Source organism: Phyllostomus hastatus, unplaced genomic scaffold (genome assembly GCF_019186645.2).
Source record: "Phyllostomus hastatus isolate PE091 unplaced genomic scaffold, TTU_PhHast_1.1 phas_contig_58, whole genome shotgun sequence".
Lineage (NCBI taxonomy): Eukaryota > Metazoa > Chordata > Mammalia > Chiroptera > Phyllostomidae > Phyllostomus > Phyllostomus hastatus.
Window position 1 is genome coordinate 15,924,893 of NW_025333916.1, and position 21,642 is coordinate 15,946,534.

The 21,642-nt window shown below is 37.3% G+C and overlaps 1 protein-coding gene across 2 annotated transcripts in view; it reads right to left on the reverse strand.

Moving 5' to 3' along the window:
* The window catches only part of ATG10 (autophagy related 10), a 226,428-nt gene extending 206,167 nt beyond the window's left edge, over positions 1–20,261 (reverse strand). The window contains exons 1-2 of one of the 2 annotated variants that reach the window (XM_045847995.1): positions 20,125–20,261; positions 6,345–6,473 (exon numbers count right to left, since the gene is read on the reverse strand). In XM_045847995.1, the coding sequence (XP_045703951.1) occupies positions 6,345–6,452 (108 nt within the window). In that variant the 5' untranslated portion in view covers positions 6,453–6,473; positions 20,125–20,261. Of the gene's footprint in view, positions 1–6,344; positions 6,474–20,124 lie in introns of those variants that run through there. The other variant, XM_045847996.1, reaches the window with a different exon arrangement.
* Positions 20,262–21,642: the final 1,381 nt, after the last annotated feature.

Below are 21,642 nucleotides of genomic sequence, written 5' to 3' on the forward strand. Positions count from 1 at the left end.
TCAGAGCAAGGAGTTGACATCCTAGATACTCCAATGATATTCAATGAATTAGGTTTGGAGACTGTTCTACTCCACTCTCTCTCATGTTCTCTCTCTCACTCTCTCTCTCTCCCTCATTATAAACTCATGGATTTTTAAAATATTTCATGTGTTTCAAACAACTGTATTCACTGTTATTTACCATCTTCTGTTCCCCGTTCTTATCCTAAAGAATAATATATTACAGACCAGTACAGTATATTTGCTGCTAAACAGACTTTCCCAGAGGTTTCTAAAAACATAACTACATTTTCATTTGGGGCATTATTCTGTAAAAGACACTGAATATTTCAACCAATTAAAAATTATAACCATAATATGGCTTTCCATGCACCATAAAGTATGCCAAACTCTTTGAGTGCAAATCTCATTTAATTTACACAATAACCATATTAGGTGGGTAGTATTGTTAATTTAATTGTCAATCTAATTGTTATAGATTTTAAAAATGAAGTTTGGAGACATTAAGTAATTTTCCAATATCCAGCTACTAAATGGTAAAGCAAGAATTTGTTTTTATTTTTTTAATGATTGAAGTCTCTTTATTCTAATATTTAATGTCACCATTAACGATAATCCAATCTTGAATAAAACAGCATTAAGTATGTTACTTTTAAATTAGCATATTTTCTGTCTAATTGACTATTAAAACTTTGTAAATGGTTACACTTCACACTGAAAAACAAGCTAAAAGTAAAATGAACAGCTGTATAAGAAAATTACCCATAAATACTTTTTTCCCTTAAAATGACCAGACCTGAATGAGATTCATAGCAGGGGAGTCCAATTAGCAAATTTATTTGAGTTCCAGACACATTGTTCTTTTTATCTCATATAATTACCCTCATCTTTCCAATCATTCTAATATAACTGATGACTGATGACCAGTTTGTATTTCATATGTGAACAATCCACTCGCTTTTCCAGATCCAAAGGAAGCCTACGTAAATGTTTTCATTGAAGGTTTAGGACTCTCCATAAGCTAAAGTTCTTATCTCAAGGATTAGTGTGGGAAGACTCAGCTGCCTCTGAAGATTCGCCAAGCCCTATGATAGGGGGAGGAACTAGGGAGAGGCCCCGCCTCAGTTCTTCTAGGTTAGCAGAATCAACACATCAAGGGCTGCATGCAACTCTTCAGCTACCATTCTACATGGCTCATGGTTTTGCTTTCAAGCTACTTTTTCTAATATCTTTATTCATATTCTTTAAAAAAAAATCACAAATTCATTACCTCTAACAAATGATCAAAAAGATGCCACTCTTTTCTACAATACTTGCAATGCAAGAATTAAGCCTTGTACCCTCTGTTTCAATAGTCTGGTGTGAAACTTGAAGAAAAGTTTTATTTTCAATCTCTTTATTCATATGTCTCAGTTCTTCAGAGGAAAGCCTCTGGGAGTAAGGGGTGGTCAAGGGAAATGGAAAGAAGAAGCCAGATCAAATCCAGATGGGCTGAGTTTCCAACAGAGAAACATTCTTACTTTGAAAACCTTGGAAGTAATATTCAAGTGTGTGATCTACAAGAATTTGTGCAACTATCTTTTTCAACATTATTGAAATTATTAAATTAATGACCTAATTTTCTATCTGATTGCTCTTGCTAGAGAATAAACTTAACAAAAAACTGAATACATACACACACAATTGAGTGCACACAGAACTGATGAAATCTAAATAAACTGTGTATTGTGCCAATTTCCTGATTATATTATCATACTGCAGTTATGCAAGAGGTTGTCACTGAAGGAAACTAGATGCAGTATAGAATATCTCTGTTATTTCTTACCACTGTATATAAATCAACAATTCTCTCAAATTTATTTTTAAAACACAAATGTTTCCCATTAAGACCCCATATCCAATGAGTTTGGCTCAAATACCTTTGTGCTTCCTTTCTCTGTATGTATATAATTAGGGCATAGATGCTTGGCTTAATAATGTGCACAGTAATAGCTATTATTTTTGACTGTCAGAGCACTTTGTTTCTAGGCACCTTGTATGTAGTAACTCATTTAATCCTCACAACCAACCTAAAAAGTAGATATTTTATAAGAAAACTGAGGCACAAAGGTCAGCAGCTTGTCCAAAGCTATTCGGTTGGTACTTAAAGAAGTTGAGATTCAAACCCAGCTCCTGAGCCTATACTCAAACCACTGCTCTGTACTTTTTCTCAATAAATATTGTTATGTTTTCATTGTTTTATCTATTATCTTAATGTGCAGTCCATGTTATATCTAAAGAGGCTTTAGATTTTTATTTATATGATCTATAGTTTCTAGTACTATTTCCAAAGTAAAATGTCCAGTTGGATGAGATTAGGGCTAGGTTACCTTTGTTCAGTGTCATCCTAGTATTTTTTAACTTGAGTTTCAATTTATCACAAATTTTTTATTTTGGTTTTGTTGCTCAATGTATTCCCTCTCCTTACTTTATCCTAGCTTGTTCCTTACAAGTTTGGAAGCAAGCCCCAGAGCACCAGTCAGCAAGCTGCAGCCCATGAGCCACATCCTGCCCAGTGCTGGTTTTGTACAGGCTGTGAACTAAGAGAGGTTATTACATTTTTTCAATAATTTAAAATATCACAAAGAATAATTATTTTGTGATACTTGACAATGACATGAATTCAAATTTCAAGGTGCGTAAACAAAGTTTTACCGGAACATAGTCATGCTCATATATTTATGTATTGTCTACAGCCTTTCATTCTACAAAGGCAGAACTACTGGATGGCCCACAAAGCACAGAATATTTACTATCTGACCTTTTGCAGAAAACATAGGGCAGCCCCTGTAGTGTAGACCAAGGTGAGACAGGTAGAGCAGGGATTTGTATCCAGATCTTCCTAACTCTGAAGCCCATGCTCCTAACCACAATCATTAATTTCCCACAGACCACCATGTTAAACAATAGTTCTCAGTGAGAGCATACCTCCTCCCTGAAAGATTTAGAAATGTTCGGGGTAGGGGAACAAGAAGAATTGTTCTGCCCAGATGCCAACAGCATCCAGCCCCACTGAAAAATAATGATTTAGAAGTATTCTCCCTGTTCTGCATACCTCCAGATATAAAAATCAGAACTGTTTTTGACTACTTTTAGAAAGTTTCCTTTTAAAATTAAAGAAATTTAATATGTTTATTGGTTTTAGAGAGAAAGGAAGGGAAAGAGAGAGAGAGACATAGATGTGAGAGAGAAACATCAATTGGTTACCTCCCATACACACCCCAACCAAGGATCAAACCCACAACCTAGGTCATGTGCCCTGACTGGGAATCGAACCCCCAACCTTTAGTGTATAGGACAACACTCCAACCAACTGAGCCACACCAGCAAAGGCTCTTTTAAAATTTTTTAAATTGTTACATCTCCATTAATTCACATTGCTTTTCTTATCAACTTTGCAGGAAAAAAAATGATGTTTTAACTTATCTATAAAGTTGAACTATACCAATTCTCTAAATATTTTAGTGATTCTTCAAAATTAAAAAATTAAATAGATGTTGCTAGAGTGATTTATGAACAAACCTGAAGGTATAATTGACAATATGTTGGAGCCTCTATCTGTCAGGATAAACAAGATTCTTTTCAAAACTAACTTTCAGGGACAGGAAGGCACAGAGGGAGGTATTTTAAAAATGTATAAGGAACCTTTTGAGGGTGATGGATATGTTCACTTTCTTGATTATGTTGAAGGCTCACAGGTCCATACGAATGTCAAAAATTACCAGCTGTACACTTTAAATATGAGCAGTTGTCAATTGTACTTCAATACAGCTATTTTTTAATAAAAATAAATTTCTAGAGCCTAAAAAATAAAACAGTGGTTTAAGTATTGTCTCCAAACAGTCCTACAAAAAGACTGACATGTTAATACAAATGGAAGGTTTGGGGGAAACAACCAAGTAACTGATGCACAATTTCCTTCATACAAAGGATATGGGACTGCTGAAACTACTTAGCAAAAATACTAACACCCCAACATCTAGAAAGGAGGAATCTGTTTGCCTGGAGCCCCTTTTTCTAACTGAGGTCAACAGCATGCACTGAGGCAGGGCCCGGTGAGAAACTACAGTCCTGCAAGGGAGACGCCCAGTTCCGTAAGTCATCAGGGGGACGCATGCCCCCTTTGTTATGCACCACTGGCATGTTGGCTTTGTTCCTCGCCATGTTTAAAAAACATCTGTTACTTGCCAACATTTAAAATTTTAGATATTTCTCTCCCAAAATCCTTTTGGCTTTCCTTGAAAGATCTGGTAACCCTTGGGCCCATGTTTCCAACCTGACAGCAGGCCTACCACTGTGGTCAGCTGCGACCACAGGCTGCTGTGTTTCTGGCAGCTCTGCCCATTTACATGACCAGGCCTGGTCTCTGCAGAGCTGTGAGTTTGCAGGCCTTGCCCTCAGGCGACAGAGATTTTCTCTCAACAGTGTTTGGTTTTGCTTTGTTTTGTTTTGATACTATCTTTGGACTCACCCCCACATTAAAAAGAACTATCCTTAATTAAAGGTGCAATTCTCACTCCAAAGGGTAGGAAACTTTCTTAACCCAGCAGACAGTGGCAGCAAACAAGAAGTTAGAGTTAGCCATACCCATACCTGCAGCCCAGGCCAGAACAAGAATATAAACAAATCCTGGAACTAGTTTCAACGAATTTAGTGAAGAAACTTCTAACAGATGTAATTCCCTCCTGGAGATCATCCCCAGTGCCCCACCACCCCTACAACACACACACATGCACGCGCTCACGTAGTCCACTCCAAGTTCCCTCCCTAACCTTCTCCCCTTCCACTCTGCTGGGTCACAGAAATGGTAACAGGAATCTATATCATTCTCCCTCAAGCTTAAGATAAAAGATAAATTCTTTTTTTAACAAAACCTGGCAAAAGGGAAAGTTCCCTAGAAGTAACCACACAAATTATTACAGGTCAAAAGGTGGCAGAAACCTTTACTCATTCAATAAATAAACCGCTAACAATCAATTATTTTATTTAATTATTATATATCAGAAGTATTAATATTAAGATAAAGAGAAAGACAAAGAGAACTTGTATCACCATTATGTATCGTTTCTCAAACCATTCATAAAATAATAGAGAAAAATATTACAAATAAGGCAACAAAAAAATTCTTTACTGCCAGATGACCTCACTCTACCTAGAAGATTACAGGGAAATCACTGAAAATTTATGAAAACTAAAAGGATAAATTAGTGATTGAATAGTTACCACATTAATATACAAAAATTAGCACTTCTTTTATATGTTGGCACATAATAATCATAGATGAAATAATATGAACAAAAATTCAAACATCATAGCAAACAAGATTATAAAATTCTCAGAAACAAAAATTAATAAAAGGTGCCAGTAAGGTCATGTTACCCTGGAGCAGGAGATGCCCTAGGGGCTTATGGGCTGCCCAGTCATAGAGCGAGTGGGGCTGGAATCTACCAACCCCTGAACCATCCCATGAGTCACCCTGTCAAAGACTAGACAACATACGACCCAATGAGAAATTACGGCTTCTGTCACCAGTGACACTCGAGATCTGATCAAGACCTACATCTCCCTGGCCTAGTTCTGAATAATAGGAATCAGCTCAAAACTGTTCCTGTCTCTCAGAGTACATATGGGAAACAGAGTCAATCAGCAGAGACTCAAGATTCATCACTTTTTTGAGAATCAGATAAGATGTCAAGTAGAGAAAATTTACTCTCTGAAGAAGGGATTTCAAGGAATTCTTTAAAAGCTTTTAGCAAAGAACCTTACTAAATATATGTGTGAAAAATAAATGAGTACATAGACTTTTTCATTACTGTTACTAAATAAAATCAAAAGAATGTTTTGAAACGTGTTTACACTATTAAAAAATTCTCAATTAACACAGTCCTCGGTATTTCAGAATTTGTGATTGTTTGACTGTGGTTTGATTTCAGGATTATCTTTTCACTCTCTGGATGAAGACAGTTTCCTAGGAAAATGAATAGTGTAAACAAATAGTTGGAGGCACCACAGAAGCATCTATTTATACTCAGGTAATTAATATGCTAAGCATCCTTATCTATTAAATTAAAGCAGGTCACCTAAAGACTTTTCTAGATAATACTTCATTAGCCTAATTATAATGAGTACATATAGTTGAAGTAATAAAATGAACATCTGTTTTAAAACATTCCCCAATTTAAGCCTTTTACTAAATCAAGCTAGCTTTCATACATTAGTTTCAATTACTAAGGGTTTACATGACAGAAAAAGAGAAAGAAAAAGAAAACTCCACCAAAATAGGAAATAAAACTTTCTACTCTTACCTTTGAAGTTCTCCATTCCCAGCCATCACCTATCTGCTGTGAATGTTTGATAAATTCTTTACAATAATGCTGGAATGTTTTTTCTCCAAAAAACTCCTCTTCTTCCATACTATATGAAAACTGCAGTAACTGCAACATAAAAACTAAGTATTAGCATCGGCTGTAGAATGAATACTGAAAGGAAGGCTGCTAGTTCACTTATTTATGTCAACAAACCAAAATTGAGATGTAAATGGAAAACAACCTCAGAGTCATTCCAAAAATTGTATTTTGTTTCCATCTTTCTCATCCTATCTCCACTTTTTAATCCAGAAAAACAAGTCCATGAAATTAGTTTCAAGAGCTTACTTTTACCTCACTTCTTCTAAGCTAATACTTCCAGCCTCCTCAGGACCTCCTTTTCTACCCCCTACTTCAGCTCCTACTTCAGCTCCTAGGTGTGACAGTGACAGGCAAAGCTGAGCTGTTCTTTACATTTTATTAGAGAATTAACTCACTAACAGATGATGCTCTAAAGTCTGAAAATATTTGTTCTTCAAGGTCCTACTTTATAAATTGTGTCTAAAAATGTAACAAATCAAGAAATACCCAAATATTTGTTATGTAAATCTGTCCAAAACATAAAACATTGCTTATTAAAAGAGAATTTTAGAGCTGGAGGAAAACTCATAGAGTATGTAGTTCAAGTTTCTTAATGAGAAAAGATTGACCAAGTGAATTCCCTCGTTCTCCTTAGGAACAGGCATCTTCAGGACAGTGTGGTACTTGTTGACTGCTTACTTTGTCAAGCACTGTACTAGGTACTGCACGTTCCCATTTTACCCTCACACAGTCCAGAAGTTGTTGTTATCCTCCTTTGCCAAATGAAAAAGGCTCCCTGACTGGTGTGGCTCAGTGGGTTGGACATTGTGCTGCAAACCAAAAGGCTGCAGTTCAATTCCCAGTCAGAGTACAGGCCCAGGTTGCAGGCCAGGTGCCCAGTTGGGGGCACACAAAAGGCAACTGACTGATGTTTCTCAAACATTGATGTTTCTCTCCCTCTCTGTCTCCCTCCTTTCCTGTCTCTCTAAAAATAAATAAATAAAATATTTTAAAGTGAAAAAGTCAATGTAAACTGCTCAAGAATGTAAATGAGAAAGGATACAAACCTCAGTTTGGCTCCAGGGTCAATGATCTGTCTATACTAGCTGATTCCCAGCCCACTGTCCTTTCTGGTTATTCAAATGTAGTATGATCTACATAAGTATTTGTTCATTCACCCAACAAAAACAGTATCTACTAAGTGGTAGTCACTGTGCATAGGTAAAGGTTACATATATGAAAATGAAAAATAAATATAGCCCTTGCCTTATAAGAATTCACACTGTAATAAGGGAGAGAAGCAAAAATAATAACAATAATAATTACAGTATAAACTCTCTTAATCAACCTCCATTCAACCGACTTTGCCATATTAATCAATACAATGTCCATTCCCTCTGTAAAATAACTAATATCTATAGTATTCTGATCAGGAAGCAACCTCTACGCCCCTCCGTTGAGGGTACGTTCACAAACCACATTCTTGTATTATAATATAAGTATACTTTAATGAAATGCTACACTAACCAAACCAATAAGATGTAATTTAAAAACACAGACAACTAAGTTATTTCTAAGATTTAATGCCTTGGTATTACTTTACGAAAGTAAGTTTCCATTGGAAAACATACTATTATTGAAGAAGATATGGACAAAGCAACAGAAAATTGGTGGTGCTAGGAAATCATACAAACCCAGAATTCTGCACTCGGACTGCTGTACATGTGGCTTAAGCTCTTTCATTTAAACAAAATACCTAGAGGACACATTCTAGGTTCAGTTTAATCAAGAATAAACAAGTAAATTCCAATTAAGTACCCACACTTTAAAAAAAATGTCTTGGTTATACATGAAAAAATTGGCAAATAAATGTATTTCTATGTTTTGAGTTGAAATAAAATGTTTCAAGTATGCATGACTTTTTTAACATAAAAGAATATTCTTTTTAATTTAATAAAAGAATCATTAGGATAAAGAAAAATCAAACATTATTGGCATATGTGAGTCTTTACAGAGGTTTATAGATTCTACTTTTCTGTAATTTATAAACCTTAAGCAGAAAGTAACTTAAATATTCTTCACCATTTGCCTTTATATCAAACTCCTTGCTTATCCATAACCTCTTTTTTTGGCATGTATTATGTTTTAACTTTACCTTTAATCAACTTCTTCAATTAACTGTTCCAGTCGCAATTCTGACAGCATGGGAAAGGAGGATTTCTATTTAAAGTCTATACAATAATGAAGTTATACACAGATTACAGTAGGCACAAGAAAGATCCCTCACAAAGGAGGGACGGTGTGTGTATCATGTAAGAGTTTGGACTCTTCCATAGAAAATAGGAAATAGGAACTTAGAGCTGAAAAGATCAGAATAAAAAAAATCATTGGAAAGATGAAGGTATAGGTAAACAAGGCTCGGTTCCTTGCACAGCCACATCAAAATTGCAACTAAACTGTAGAACAACCATCACTTGGAGCCATCAGAGGTAGAGATGAATGGAAGTCTGACAGCTGCAGAATTGAAGAAACCACATCCATCCTGACTGGAGGGAGGGGAGGACACACCTGGTAGATAAAAATTTGGAAGGGATATCTCAGGAGTCAAAAGTCAGAGTCCCACACCAGGTCCCCCAGCACAGGGTTCCAGTACCAGGAAGAAAAGTCCTCAAAACTTCTGGCTGCAATAACCAGTGAAGAATGAGTGGTGGAAGAAACTTCTGGAGTTCCAATCAGTTCCGCTTGAAGAATCCACACATGGACTTACTCAGACTCACTCCCTCTGAGCTCTAGAACTGGGGTAGCAGCTTGAAAGGCACAAGTGGCATATGGGGAGGAATTGAAGTGTCTCGCATCAAAGTGAGAGCTGGGGGACAGCTTTCCCCCAGGCAGAGAGGTGGGCAGAGGCCATAGTATCCTTTCTGAACCATCCTCCACACAGAGTCAAAGAGCCAGCAGGTGGGTGCTATATCTGAAACTCCATAAACCTGGCTAACATGGTTTACCCCACCATGGAGATCTCCTGAGACTCCATCCAACCCAAATTACAGGCCCACCCAAGCTGTTAACAGAGACTTTTCCACATGAATGGATGGTCAAATTGAACAAAATAAAGGATAAAAAAATCATATGATCATATTAATTGATACAGAAAAAGCATCTGACACCCATTTATGATTTTTTTTAAAAACTTATAACAAAGTTGGAATAGAGGGAATGTACAACATAATAAAGGCCATGTATGACAAACCCATGACTAAAATTATACTTGATAAATAGAAGCTAAAAGTGTTTTCCTTACATCGATAACAAAACAGAAATGTCCACTTTCACCATTCTTATTCAACACAGTATTGGAAGTCCTAGCCACAACAATCAGACATGAAGAAGAAATAAAATGCATCCAAATTGGAAAAAAAGGAGTAAAACTGTCATTCTTTGCAGATGGCATGATACTACATATAGAGCACCCTGAAGATTCCACCAAAACTTTACTAAAACTGATAAACGAATTCAGTACAGTAGCAAGTTACAAAATAAATATTCAGAAATTGGTTACATTTTTATACACCCATAATGAATTATCAGGAACTGAAACTAAGAGAACAATCCCATTTATAATTGGATTAAAAAAACAAACCTAGAAATCTAAGCAAGGTTGTAAAAGATCTATACTCAAAAATGTATGACACTGAAGAAAGAATTTGAAGAAGATACAAATAACTGAAAGTATATACTGTGCTCATGGACAGGAAGAATTAGCATTGTTAAAATGTCCATACTACCCAAACCAATCTATAGATTCAACAAAATCTTATCAAAATACCAATGCCATTTTTCACAGAACTAGAACAAATAATCGCAAACTTCATATGGAACCATAAAGGACCAAAAAGCCACAACAATCTTGAGAAAGAAGAACAAATTTGGAGGTATCACCCTAGCTGGTATCAAACTACACTACAAAGCTATAGTAATCAAAACAGCATAGTACTGGAATAAAAACAGACATATAGATCAATGGAACAGAATAGAGAGCCAAAAAATAAACCCACGTCTATGTGATCAATTGAACATACAATGGGGTAAAAGCAGTCTATTCAATAAATGGTGTTAGGAAAATTGGATACATGGGGAAAAAAATGAAACTAGACCACCTTCTCACACTACACACAAGCATAAAACCAAAATGGATTAAAGACTAAAGTAAAACTCAAAACCATAAAAATCCTAGAAGAAAATACAGGCAGTAAAGTCTCTGACATTTCTCTTAGGAATATTTTTTCTGATATATCTCCTTGGACAAAAGAAACATGAGAAAAACATTAAAGAAATGAGACTACATCAAACTAAAAAGTTTATGCACAGCAAAGGAAATCCTCAAGAAAATGAAAAGACAAACTATGGGAGAAAATATTCACCAATGATACAGCTAATAAGGGGTTAATATCCAATATTTATAAAACACTCAAACTATTCAACACACACACATGCACACACAAAGAAATCTAATCTAAAAGTAGGCAGAGGACCTGAATAGACACTTCTCCAAAGAGGACACACAGATGACCACTAGTCATGAAAAGATACTCAACGTCACTAATCATCACAGAAATCCAAATGAGATAAAACCACAATGAGATATCACCTCACATCTGTCAGAATGGCTATCATCAATAAATCAACAAACAAGTGTTAGCTAGGGTGTGGAGAAAAGGGAACTCTTGTGCATCAATGGTGGGATTGTAGATTCATACAGCCACGATGGAAAACAGTATGAAGGTTCTTCAAAAAATATGAAAGATGGAACTGCCTTATGACCCAGTGATTCCACTCTGAGTATATATCCAAAGAAACCCAAAACACTAATTTGAAAGAATATATGCACCACTATTTTCATTGCAACAATATTTGCAACAGCCAAGATATGGAAGCAACCCAAGGGCCCATTGACAGATAAGTGGATAAAAACTGTGATACATATATAGAATGGAATATTACTTGGCCATAAAAAATAAAATAAAATCTTACCATTTGCAACAACATGAATGGACCTAGAGGGTATTATGCTGAGTGAAATAAGTCAGACAAAGACAAATACCATATGATTTCACTTATATGGGAAATCTAAAGAACAATAAACAGACAAAATAGAAACAAACTCATAGACAAAGTGAACTGATGATTGCCAGAGGGGGAATTGGGGAGATGAATGAAAAGGTGAAAGAATTAAGAAGTACAAATTGGTGATTACAAAACAGTCATGGGAAGTAAAGTTTAGCATAAAGAATATAGTCAATGATATTGTAATAACTGTGTGCGATATTCTTTATTAGCATAAAGAATATTCTTTATTAGCATAAAGAATATAGTCAATGATATTGTAATAACTGTGTGCGATTCAGGTCAGTACTTGAATTATCAGGGGAATCACTTTGTAAATTATAAATTGTATAACTGTGCACCAGTTTAGGTTCATTGTATCTTGTGCACCTGAAACTAATATAAAATATTACTGAATGTCAACTGTAACTAAAAAAAGTTTGAAAGAAAAAATTTCACCCCAAATATAGATAGACAGATAGACAGGTAGATAGACAGGTAGACAGACAGACAGACAGATAGATAGATGCCTGTGGAATACCCAGGTGATGATATCTAGCAGGCATTTGGACATGGATCTGGAACTCAGGGAAAAAAAGAAAGAAATATGGACATCTGGGCTGGAAATAGGGATTGTAAATCAACATTCCACAGCTGACAACGGAACATATTCAATCACACAGTAAGAGGATACCAAACTGGAATCCAAAACATGAAATGATACAGCCAGAGAAACAGTTTTGCCAACTATGTGATGACCCTGACATATATGGAAAGATATTCAATAAAAAAACTGAATTTAATTCATAAAAAATACTAACATATCTTGGAACAGTTCATAAATTTCAAATAAACCCTCACTTAGTAACAAAACTGAACTAAGTAAAAACACTCCATGCCCTAAGCCCTCCAGTTACTTAGGCTCACTGAACTATTCAGAATGTTAGTTGAAACATAATATTTCACTCAGTAGCCACAGTTTACTAATTAACACACTGTGCCACTAGCAAGATGAGTGAACATCAAAGCACTAATTAATATTTGGTTGAATACTTTTAAAATTATCTAAGGGCTGGACTTTGCTGAAGGATGTTACATACAATAATACAAACACTTAGGCCTTGATTACAAAATTAGGAACTATACTCTATTGAAACAATATCCATTTCAATTCAAGTCATTGTAATGTATCATAATGAAATTTTACTGAATAATCTTTTTCTCTTTGCTCATGTAAGAATATTTCACCTTGTTAAAAGTAAAAATATAATACAATCAACATTTTTATATGTACTTTTCAAGTTTTAATACTCTCTGGTCCTCTACTAAGTTCACAGACTAGTAGAGGCAGGAATTAGAATCTTAAAATTTCCTATTATGAAATGGCTTAAATTATGACCAAGACAAAAAACAACCACAACCACAACTGCAGCTTATTAAGCAATAATGGCAAAAATAATCCTTAATTTGCAAATGAAAAACCTTAGATGCAAACTGCCTGTTTCCAGACGTTAGCCACCTTAGACTAGAGGTAACAACAGAACACAGGTGACTTCTCAATAAAAAGCGCTGGGGGGGGGGGGGGGGCGGGGGGCGGGGGGTGGGAGTAAAAGACAGAAAACTGTACTTGAACAACAATTAAAATAAAAATTAAAAATAAAATAAAATAACAGGTGAATTTTACCAAATAAATGTGTGCAGCACTGCTGCATTGTTGCAAAAAAAAAAAAAAGGTAAATTCTAATTCTCATCTCATCCTAAACAATGAGCCTCTCAGCTCTTACAAGTTAGAAAAGGGAGCTGTTTTGTGTCATAAAGTATAGGTTAATACATCTATTTTGTTTGAGTCTCACTCTTGCTAAACAGCTGTTTGATTTTTCTTTACTCAATCAAAACCTTTCTTTGACTGCTTCAGCAGAGACTACAGGCTGGAAAGGTAGCATAAACTGTTTCCCACCAACTGAAAGCAGCCTCTCTAAACAACAGGTTAGCCCTGTGTCTAGATAGTGTGGAGAAGCTTACTCTGATGCTATTAAATGTATCCTTTCAGAAAAGCAGCCCCAGTGAATTCTAACACCGTGTATAATCATTGTTCAAATGACCCTTTTTAATTAGAAACAAATTTTTTCACTGCTATGCTCCACATTTTTAAGTGATTTTTCAATCTAATGTATTGAACACTCATAGTGTTTTTTTTTTTTGGTCAGAGACATTTCTTTTGATGAATCTATAAATCAATGTGTATCAGACTTATAATGAGACTAAAACATTTTAAGAAATATAACTAAATTTCCACAGAACTTAAGATCATTTATAAAAATGTGATTATCACAGAACATACTACGCATACCTTTATGCATTAAAGATCATTTTTAGCTAATAAAAGTAAGCAACTTCCTCTGTATTTGTCCCTTCCTGCAACAGTTTTACATTATTGTAACTTTAAATTTAGACTCTTTCCTAACAAAACATGCAATTACTTGCTAGCAAAGTAAACTCAACCCATTACCTTTATGAGAATTTGGCTTGAATTCATTTAATTAGTTAATCACTTACCTAGCAGGGTTCTTGTGCAGTGGTCCTCAAATCTTAGAATGCAAAGAAGCACCCAGAGTACAAATTTAATTGTGGAATTCTAGGCCCAGACCAGAAGGATTACCTGATTTTGAAGGCCCCAAGTAAGCCTTTATAATTAACACCAGAAATACTTTTGAGGAGGAATAATGCTAGAAAATTGAGACCCAAAAAAAGGGGGGGATAATTTTGATGGGGATAGTGAAGGGCCTGGACATCAAAGCATTTGGCAGCCAAGGTGGGGCATAGCAGGCACGGCCCAGGTAACCCGATAAACAGGAAGGCAGCAAAAGAGAGGATGTGTGTTCAGTCATGACAGCACCTGAACAATGGGCTCAGTGTTCCTTCATTGGGTTCCCACTGAAACATTCCCAAATCAAAGTTTAAATGAGATACGACATTGTACTGGACTAGAGTTGAGGGATCTTTAGTGGTAGCTGCACTTGCTATGGCCTCTGCAGTCTGAGCTCCAGTTAGAAAGAAGGTAAGAGAACATCTCACTGTCCACATTCTGTATTTATTCAGAAAAAAGAACCTGAGCTGTCCCCTCCCCTACTGTCTTCCAATGCCCATTAATTCTCTTTCAAGGCAATTGTCACCCAAAAATATAATGTTCGTGGCCAGAAGTGGAAGGTGAAGCCAGGCGGAGCATTGCACATTGTAATAGAAAGTCAGCAACAGGAAGCTGTGGGAATAGGATGAGCCTCAGAATAATTTCATCGCTACCCTTTCCCTCAAAAAGATCTCAAAAAACTATAAATTATTATAAATTATTTGAAATCACTTCCTTCATTATAAACACAGGAGCAAAAGATTAAATGATAAGAAAGGAAGGAACTTTTCTGAGTACAGAGAAGATCTATCCTTCATGTATTTGGTTACACCCATGCCCCTGTTCTCCAACCCAACACAGAGCACAAGAATGCTCCAACATCCAGGTGTAGTGGAAGGGATGAAGGGAGCTTGCACACTCTGGCCAGGTCAGTACCATCCCTATACGAGTCACTCTGCTGTCATGACAAAACCAAAAACATCAGTAACAGTACTGGGCCAGTAAGAAGCTCTTGTCCCATAAGAAAGAGGAGCACCATGATAAAGAGGAAGAGGGAAGCCTGCTGGTGCTGAAGTAGGCTTACATTGGGAATCAGGAGAAAAACTTAGAATATCTACTTGATGCACCCAATTGAAAAGGAAAAAGAAAAACCCACCTTCCAAAAGCAAGAGATAGTGGAGGGGAGGGTCAGGTGGTGGAGGGAACAACAGCTGAGATTAAAAAGAAAACTGGAAAAGAAAAACTGGAAAGAATTCAAGCATGTCTTAACAGTACAGATAAATTTTACATTAGAGGCAACAGATGAAAGTCTAAAAGCTGGAAAAAATCTAATTAGTATTTTAGCATACACAAGTGAGATTTCAAAACACACAGAAGGAAAAGGACCAAGATGAAAACAATGCATATCGATTGACAGGAAGTACAAAGAACACAGATCTAACCTACAAACAACTGGCTTTGCTGCACTGAAATCATACAGGCAAACATGAAATTGAAAAATTACTCCTGAGCTACAAAAAAAAAGGATTAAAAAGATTTACTCCCAACAAAAGGAATAAAAAAAGAAACAACAAGATTTATTCCCATTAATTGAAAGCATTCACTGTGTTTCTGAGAAAACTGTTGGAAAGAAACCTAAGTCTAGAGGTTGGCCAGTGGAATATCTTTAAAAATAAAATTTAAAAGTAAAAACAAAAATGCACGCAGCAAAATCAGTTAACCTACAGAGGAACAAAAATCTTGGTTAGCCTCATCCATCTGCTCCACAGCAGGGAACACTAAAATGTCTAAACATCTGAGGGCTTCTGACTTAAACTTCGGTCTTAATGCTTATAACAGAGCTAGGCACACAGTAAACATTACATAAAAGTTGTAATAAATCCAAGAAAAACTAAAAACTTTAAATGAATTTATTCTATCAATACATATCCCTACCTCTTTATAGTACCTTTATCCTAATCAACTTCCAAGCCTATAGACAAGTTGTATCTCTACCCATTTAAACAGTAGATTTATGATATCCAAGCTTTCTGATACCAGTGTCATTACTTATATAAGAAGGTTATCATTTCTTAATATATAAACAAGATTTCTCTGAAAGTACATGAGAAGTGGTTCCACCACTAGTTTGAGCTGATCCATTAACTCCAACTCTTGCTGCCTTTGAATAGAGGGACTTAACTCTAGTCACAACCAAGAACTAATAGCATATTCAACAAACAAAAAGGTAAGGAAAATGATTAACATTGTTTTATAAGCTACAGACCTGTTTAGTCTAAATATAGATAATAGAGCTGTTTTTCAAATATACTACAAAGCACTATTACATTTTTTTAAAAGAAAGTAAGTGGTTGGATATTTTTGTAATGGAACTGACAATCCCTTTAGTTTTTTCTTTTCACATAAGACTAGATTAATGTGCCTTTTTATCTCCACAAGCTTTTCGTTCATTCACTCAGCATCTACAATATCCTAGTGCTTCCTGTGTGTGTCCTTATAAAAAGGAATATCAAACTTTTCTCGGTGAAATCAGAAAAGACCCCCAAAAAGGGAGTCTGGAAGGCCTGAGTTTATTCCTGAAGACCTGAATTTTGAATCTGAATAAGGGCCTAAAAAGTGGAGACAAAGAAAGGCATGCCCAAAAGATGGAACAGCTCCTGCAAGACCAGGCCTTAAAAGAGTGTGCTAAATTTAAAAAAATTTAAAAAGTGGCAGTAGATGGAGCATAGGCTGGTAAAATATAAGCAGATGAGGTCCAATGGTTCCCAGCATAAGAAGGGACCAGTTTTAAAGGAGCCGTTTGGAAATGAGTGGGATCATACTCAGCTATCACAAAAAGCAGGAGTTATGTTTTTGTTATTGCTGGTTAATATTCGGGAATGAGGTACTATAAGCATCCTACAAGGTATGAGACAGTCCCATAAAAATGCCAATTAACACCCCTTTGGAAAAACATTGGGAAGTAGGTTAGGGCTTAACAAAGTCCAGAGAATTTAACCCTAGGGTTTCTTAGCCTAGTTTTGAAATCTATCACAATCTGCATTTCACTCACAAAATATTTACTTCCAAAGAAGCTGTGTGTTTTCCTGAGCAAGTGGAATGCCGTGTTCTTTCCTTTGACCATCATGAAGCTGAGAATGTAGTTGTGGTTCATCTTTAACAATTATACAACTTTTCATGGTATGTATTTCAGTATATCACACTCCAGTGTTTCTAGTCAAGCTTCCTATTTTCATGACCATTTATTTTGTATGTTATTATGTTATACATAGATTATAAGATAACTCAAATACTTTTAAAACCAAATAGGGAATAAATTTTAAAATATAAGCAACAAAATAAAATGGAAAGAAAAGAACATTAGATAGTAAGATAGAAAAAAAAATGTATTGAGTCCTCAGAATCATCCTGGGTGAACTTTAAGAGACTTTTCAAAAAGAACATGATGTGCGGTCTTTGCCTCAACAATTTGTAATCAAATTTGTAAGAAAAGATTCAAACTGAAAACCACATTAGAAATAAAAGATAGCAAAAACTAGTGATAAATTGTTTAACCACTGTTTAAAAAATTGATATGGATTAAAATAATAATTCTAGTAGCATGTACTGAGCTCCTACAATATGCCAAAAACTGTTATCAACTTGTTGAAACTTCACTGCAACCCTGAGGTACTTGCTATGATTTTCTTCATTTTACAGATGAGGAAATTGGGGCAGAGAGGTTATGTAATTTGCCCAAGGTAATACAGCTGATAAATGTGGCAATTTGACCTAAGTCAGTCTGAAGTTATACTTCAGATAACCCTTGAATTAATTATAAGAATTATAAGAAGATACTGAAAGGCAGGAATATAATACATAACGGGATGACAAGGGTTAGTAGGGGTAGAGGCGGTAGAATCAGTGAAATGAGGCAGGGTAGACAGGGAAAGAGTCTAACGGGGGCATATAGATTAAGAAATACAAGAAAAAAGGGGGGCAGTTTATAAATACTCCTAAAACTCTATAAAGAGATTTCATTTAAGCAGTGACCAACAGGAAACCATTGTAAGTTCTTGAGCTCAAAAGAGATGACTAAAAATTTTTTCTCTGAAAGGTATTACATGACAGTGATAAATTCACTTTAGTAAAGTCTCTTCCTGGGTCCCATAAACCTAGATCAAGCCCTTCAAGGCTTGGGGTGCCATGTACATTAGCAGAAACTCTGATTCTGCATAGTTTTTAGCAACTTGTCCCTAATCTGGGTGCTTTTAGGTAGGGATTATTCTCTATTCCCCTATTTTCCAATTGTTTTATACTCAGACTGTTTGACACTTGAAGACATGTGTTTCAAGGGATAATCACCAAATAATCTCTACGGTGCTTTGTTGTTATGGTTCCCTAAGTGTATGATTCAAACCATGCTTCTAGACTCCCAAAACACATTTCCAGACTTCAAAGATATTAATAAAATCAAGCCAGGTTTTAAATAATCTACTTACATAAACTTTACCCTCTTGCTTTTCCTAAGGGGTTGAGTATCTGTCTCATAAATATGTAAGCATTAGGAACTGCTACCACTTTACAATTTGTCACAAAACATTTTTTGCCCAACTCAATGGCCTCATCATGTAGTAAAATCTCAGTTCACCTTATCCTAAATAAAGGGGAAAGGGAAGTGGGGAGGAGAGAAGAGTGGGTGGGGAAATAATCTTATAACTTCTACCTTCAAATGAATCCAGTTCAGAACTGGTGAAAACTGCTTCCACTAGTTTCCTCCATTAAAATATCAGTAACAATCCTTAAACCTTGTAACTGCAAGACCGTCATTCGAGTTTCTCAACACTCAACACTGGGGCAGGGGCCGGGGGGCGGTCAAGTTTTCATTTTGTAAATGTTTCTTCTTGTCCACATTTGACCCTTCAGAAACAAGAAGGAAAGGTCCCACGACGTATTGAGTACGACATGGGGGCTATGTTTTCCAATCCTGAAAAGTACAAGTGTAAGGCCTTGCCACTAAAAAGTGGAAGCCATTGTCAAATTGTAATGTTTCAAAACTTAGAAACATGATTCATAAGACAAAGGGAACCTGTGGCAAAGATTTATTGAATTTACAATGAAGGAACAAGCTGAATGGTAAAAATTATGAAAATATTGGAAATAGGGCAATAAAACTACAACCTTCTGCATTTTTTTCTCCCACTCAGAAATAATTTGCATCTCAAACAAGAACAAAAAAGTGACTGCACAGCTGGGGCTGTAATCAATACTATGTCAAGCAAAAGTCCAGTCCCCTAGATAACTAATTCTTCCTCAGATGGGCGTGTTAGATAGACAAGACTCCATTTTGACTTTGAAAAGACGTGTAGCTATCCTTTTGCCTTTCTTAAATGTTTTTTATTTTTACCAAAGCAAATGTTTCTATAATTCAGTTAACTATTCCTGTACCCCGCATCCCATCGTGATTTCAGATGCTATGAGTACATAGGTTACTTGGGAGGAAAAATAATGTGTTTATAAATGTTAGGTTATTCCTCCTGACAATCTATCTGAAACCCCTTCAAGTTAAGTGGGGCTTGGCCACTGTACTTTCAGTAATTTAATGCCCTTTGTTTCAAGGTTACAAGGATAAAGACTTGCTATCCCTAGCAAGCTTTAGCCACAGGGCATTAACTACCGAAGTCCAGGGGGAGGCCCCGGTAGCGGCCCCAGAGCGCGCGTGGCCCAGCCCGACCCCCAGGAAAGGGGGCACGCCCCCTCCACTCCCCACCCCCGACAGCTGATCACCCCGAAAAGCGGATGCAGCGCTACAGCCAGGACCATGCCTGCATTTCTGAGGCGGAAGACCCTTTTCCCGGCCTTTTGTTCAGGGCTGGGCTCCTCCCCGCCCACCTACCCCCACCCCTTCTCCCGGTCCCTGGAGTGTAGTGAGGGCTGCGCGGGGAGCTGGGCCGGGAAGAGACGGCCCCCAAAGGCTCTGGGAATACTCACCCCGCTCCGCTCCGCCCGGCCCGGCCGCCCAGCCCCGCGAGGGCGGGGCGACGGGGCTGAGGGAGGGGAGCTGGGGCGCGGTACCCTTAACTGCACGCGTTACCGCCCCGCCAGCGGCTTCAGGGAGGAGTGGGACAGGCCCCGGGGAGCCACAGGGGTGGCGATGTAGGAGCAAAGCCACGGTTGAGGGAGGTACATGCCCGACCCCTCCTCCAGCCCCTCCCTCAGCCGCCGCCACCACCTCCGGCTAGCAAGTTGGAGCATGCGCGCTGCTCCTCCCGCGCACCAGGAGGCCTGTCTCGAGCTGCAGGCTGACACTCTAGTCCTCGCGGGCTGGGCTAGGGCCAGGGGGCTGAGACCTGCCTGCCGCCAACAGGACTGCCGCCCAGTCCCCGCCCCTCACGTCTCCGACAGGCCTCGGAAAGGAAGTCTGAACATTCTGCGAAGCACAAAGGCGGCCCGCTAAAGGACGTGCGGGGAGTAAGCCGAAACCAGGGGGGCGATCTGCACAACCTCTAACAATATTAGCCAAATAGCTGAAAAATAAAAGGGTGACCAGTGGAGATAGGGTAGAGCTAGAACAGGGCTGAACTGTGCAGTGCCGCTAGCATCTCTCTAAGAACTTGGAGAACCACGCCAGCTAACAGACGAACACTACAAAACTACTGTAAACACTTACGGAAGGCCCGAGCAGGACTAACCGCTCCCCATTTCCGCCCCCCCCCCCCGCCATTAAAACGGAAGGACCACACTGAAGCACCGGCGTAGAAGTTAGAAATCAAATTGATAATCCACGCCACATATATCAGAAAGAAAGAAAAATCTAGTAGCAGAACTAAAGTAGGGGGAAACGGTGGGATAAAGAAAAAGCTAGCGAAAGATGCAGGAGAACTAAAGGCGATCAAACTGAAATACGGAAAATGCAAGAGCAGACATTTGAGGGAAAACTAGCATCTGCTCCTTTTAACACAGCAGAATTAAACTAGTGTGAAAAGTAAAGAGTAAACACAGGCAAGGAAGTGAAAGGAAAACCTGCCTTCAAATGTACAGGCATGGTTTTGATCTCCTATGAGTGTTGTTAAAAGTCACCATTAGAGAAAGGTACATTAGGTGACAGGTATGTGGGACTCTAATGTACCATGTTTGCAATTTCCTGTGAGTCTATAGTTACTGAAATAAAAAGGTCCTAAAAAGGGACATTGATCAGTGATGACTAGGGGAAAGGGCTACCAAAAAGAAGCGTGAGAGGATTTGGAGTGGGGGCGGGGTAGTGGAACTGTTCTGCATCTTCATTATGTTAGTGATTACACCACTGTTTGGTTTACCAAAACTCATAAAAAGGATAGATTTTACTGCATATAAAATAGTTTTAAATTCAATTTTTAAAAAAGATACTGCTAGTAAAGATGAATTTCCTAACATGTTGCAGCAGCTATGGACATAAATTAGACGTTTTATGATCAGTATGGAAATAAAAATTGTGTCCTATGTTTGTATATCACATTTCTTAGCTTAGAG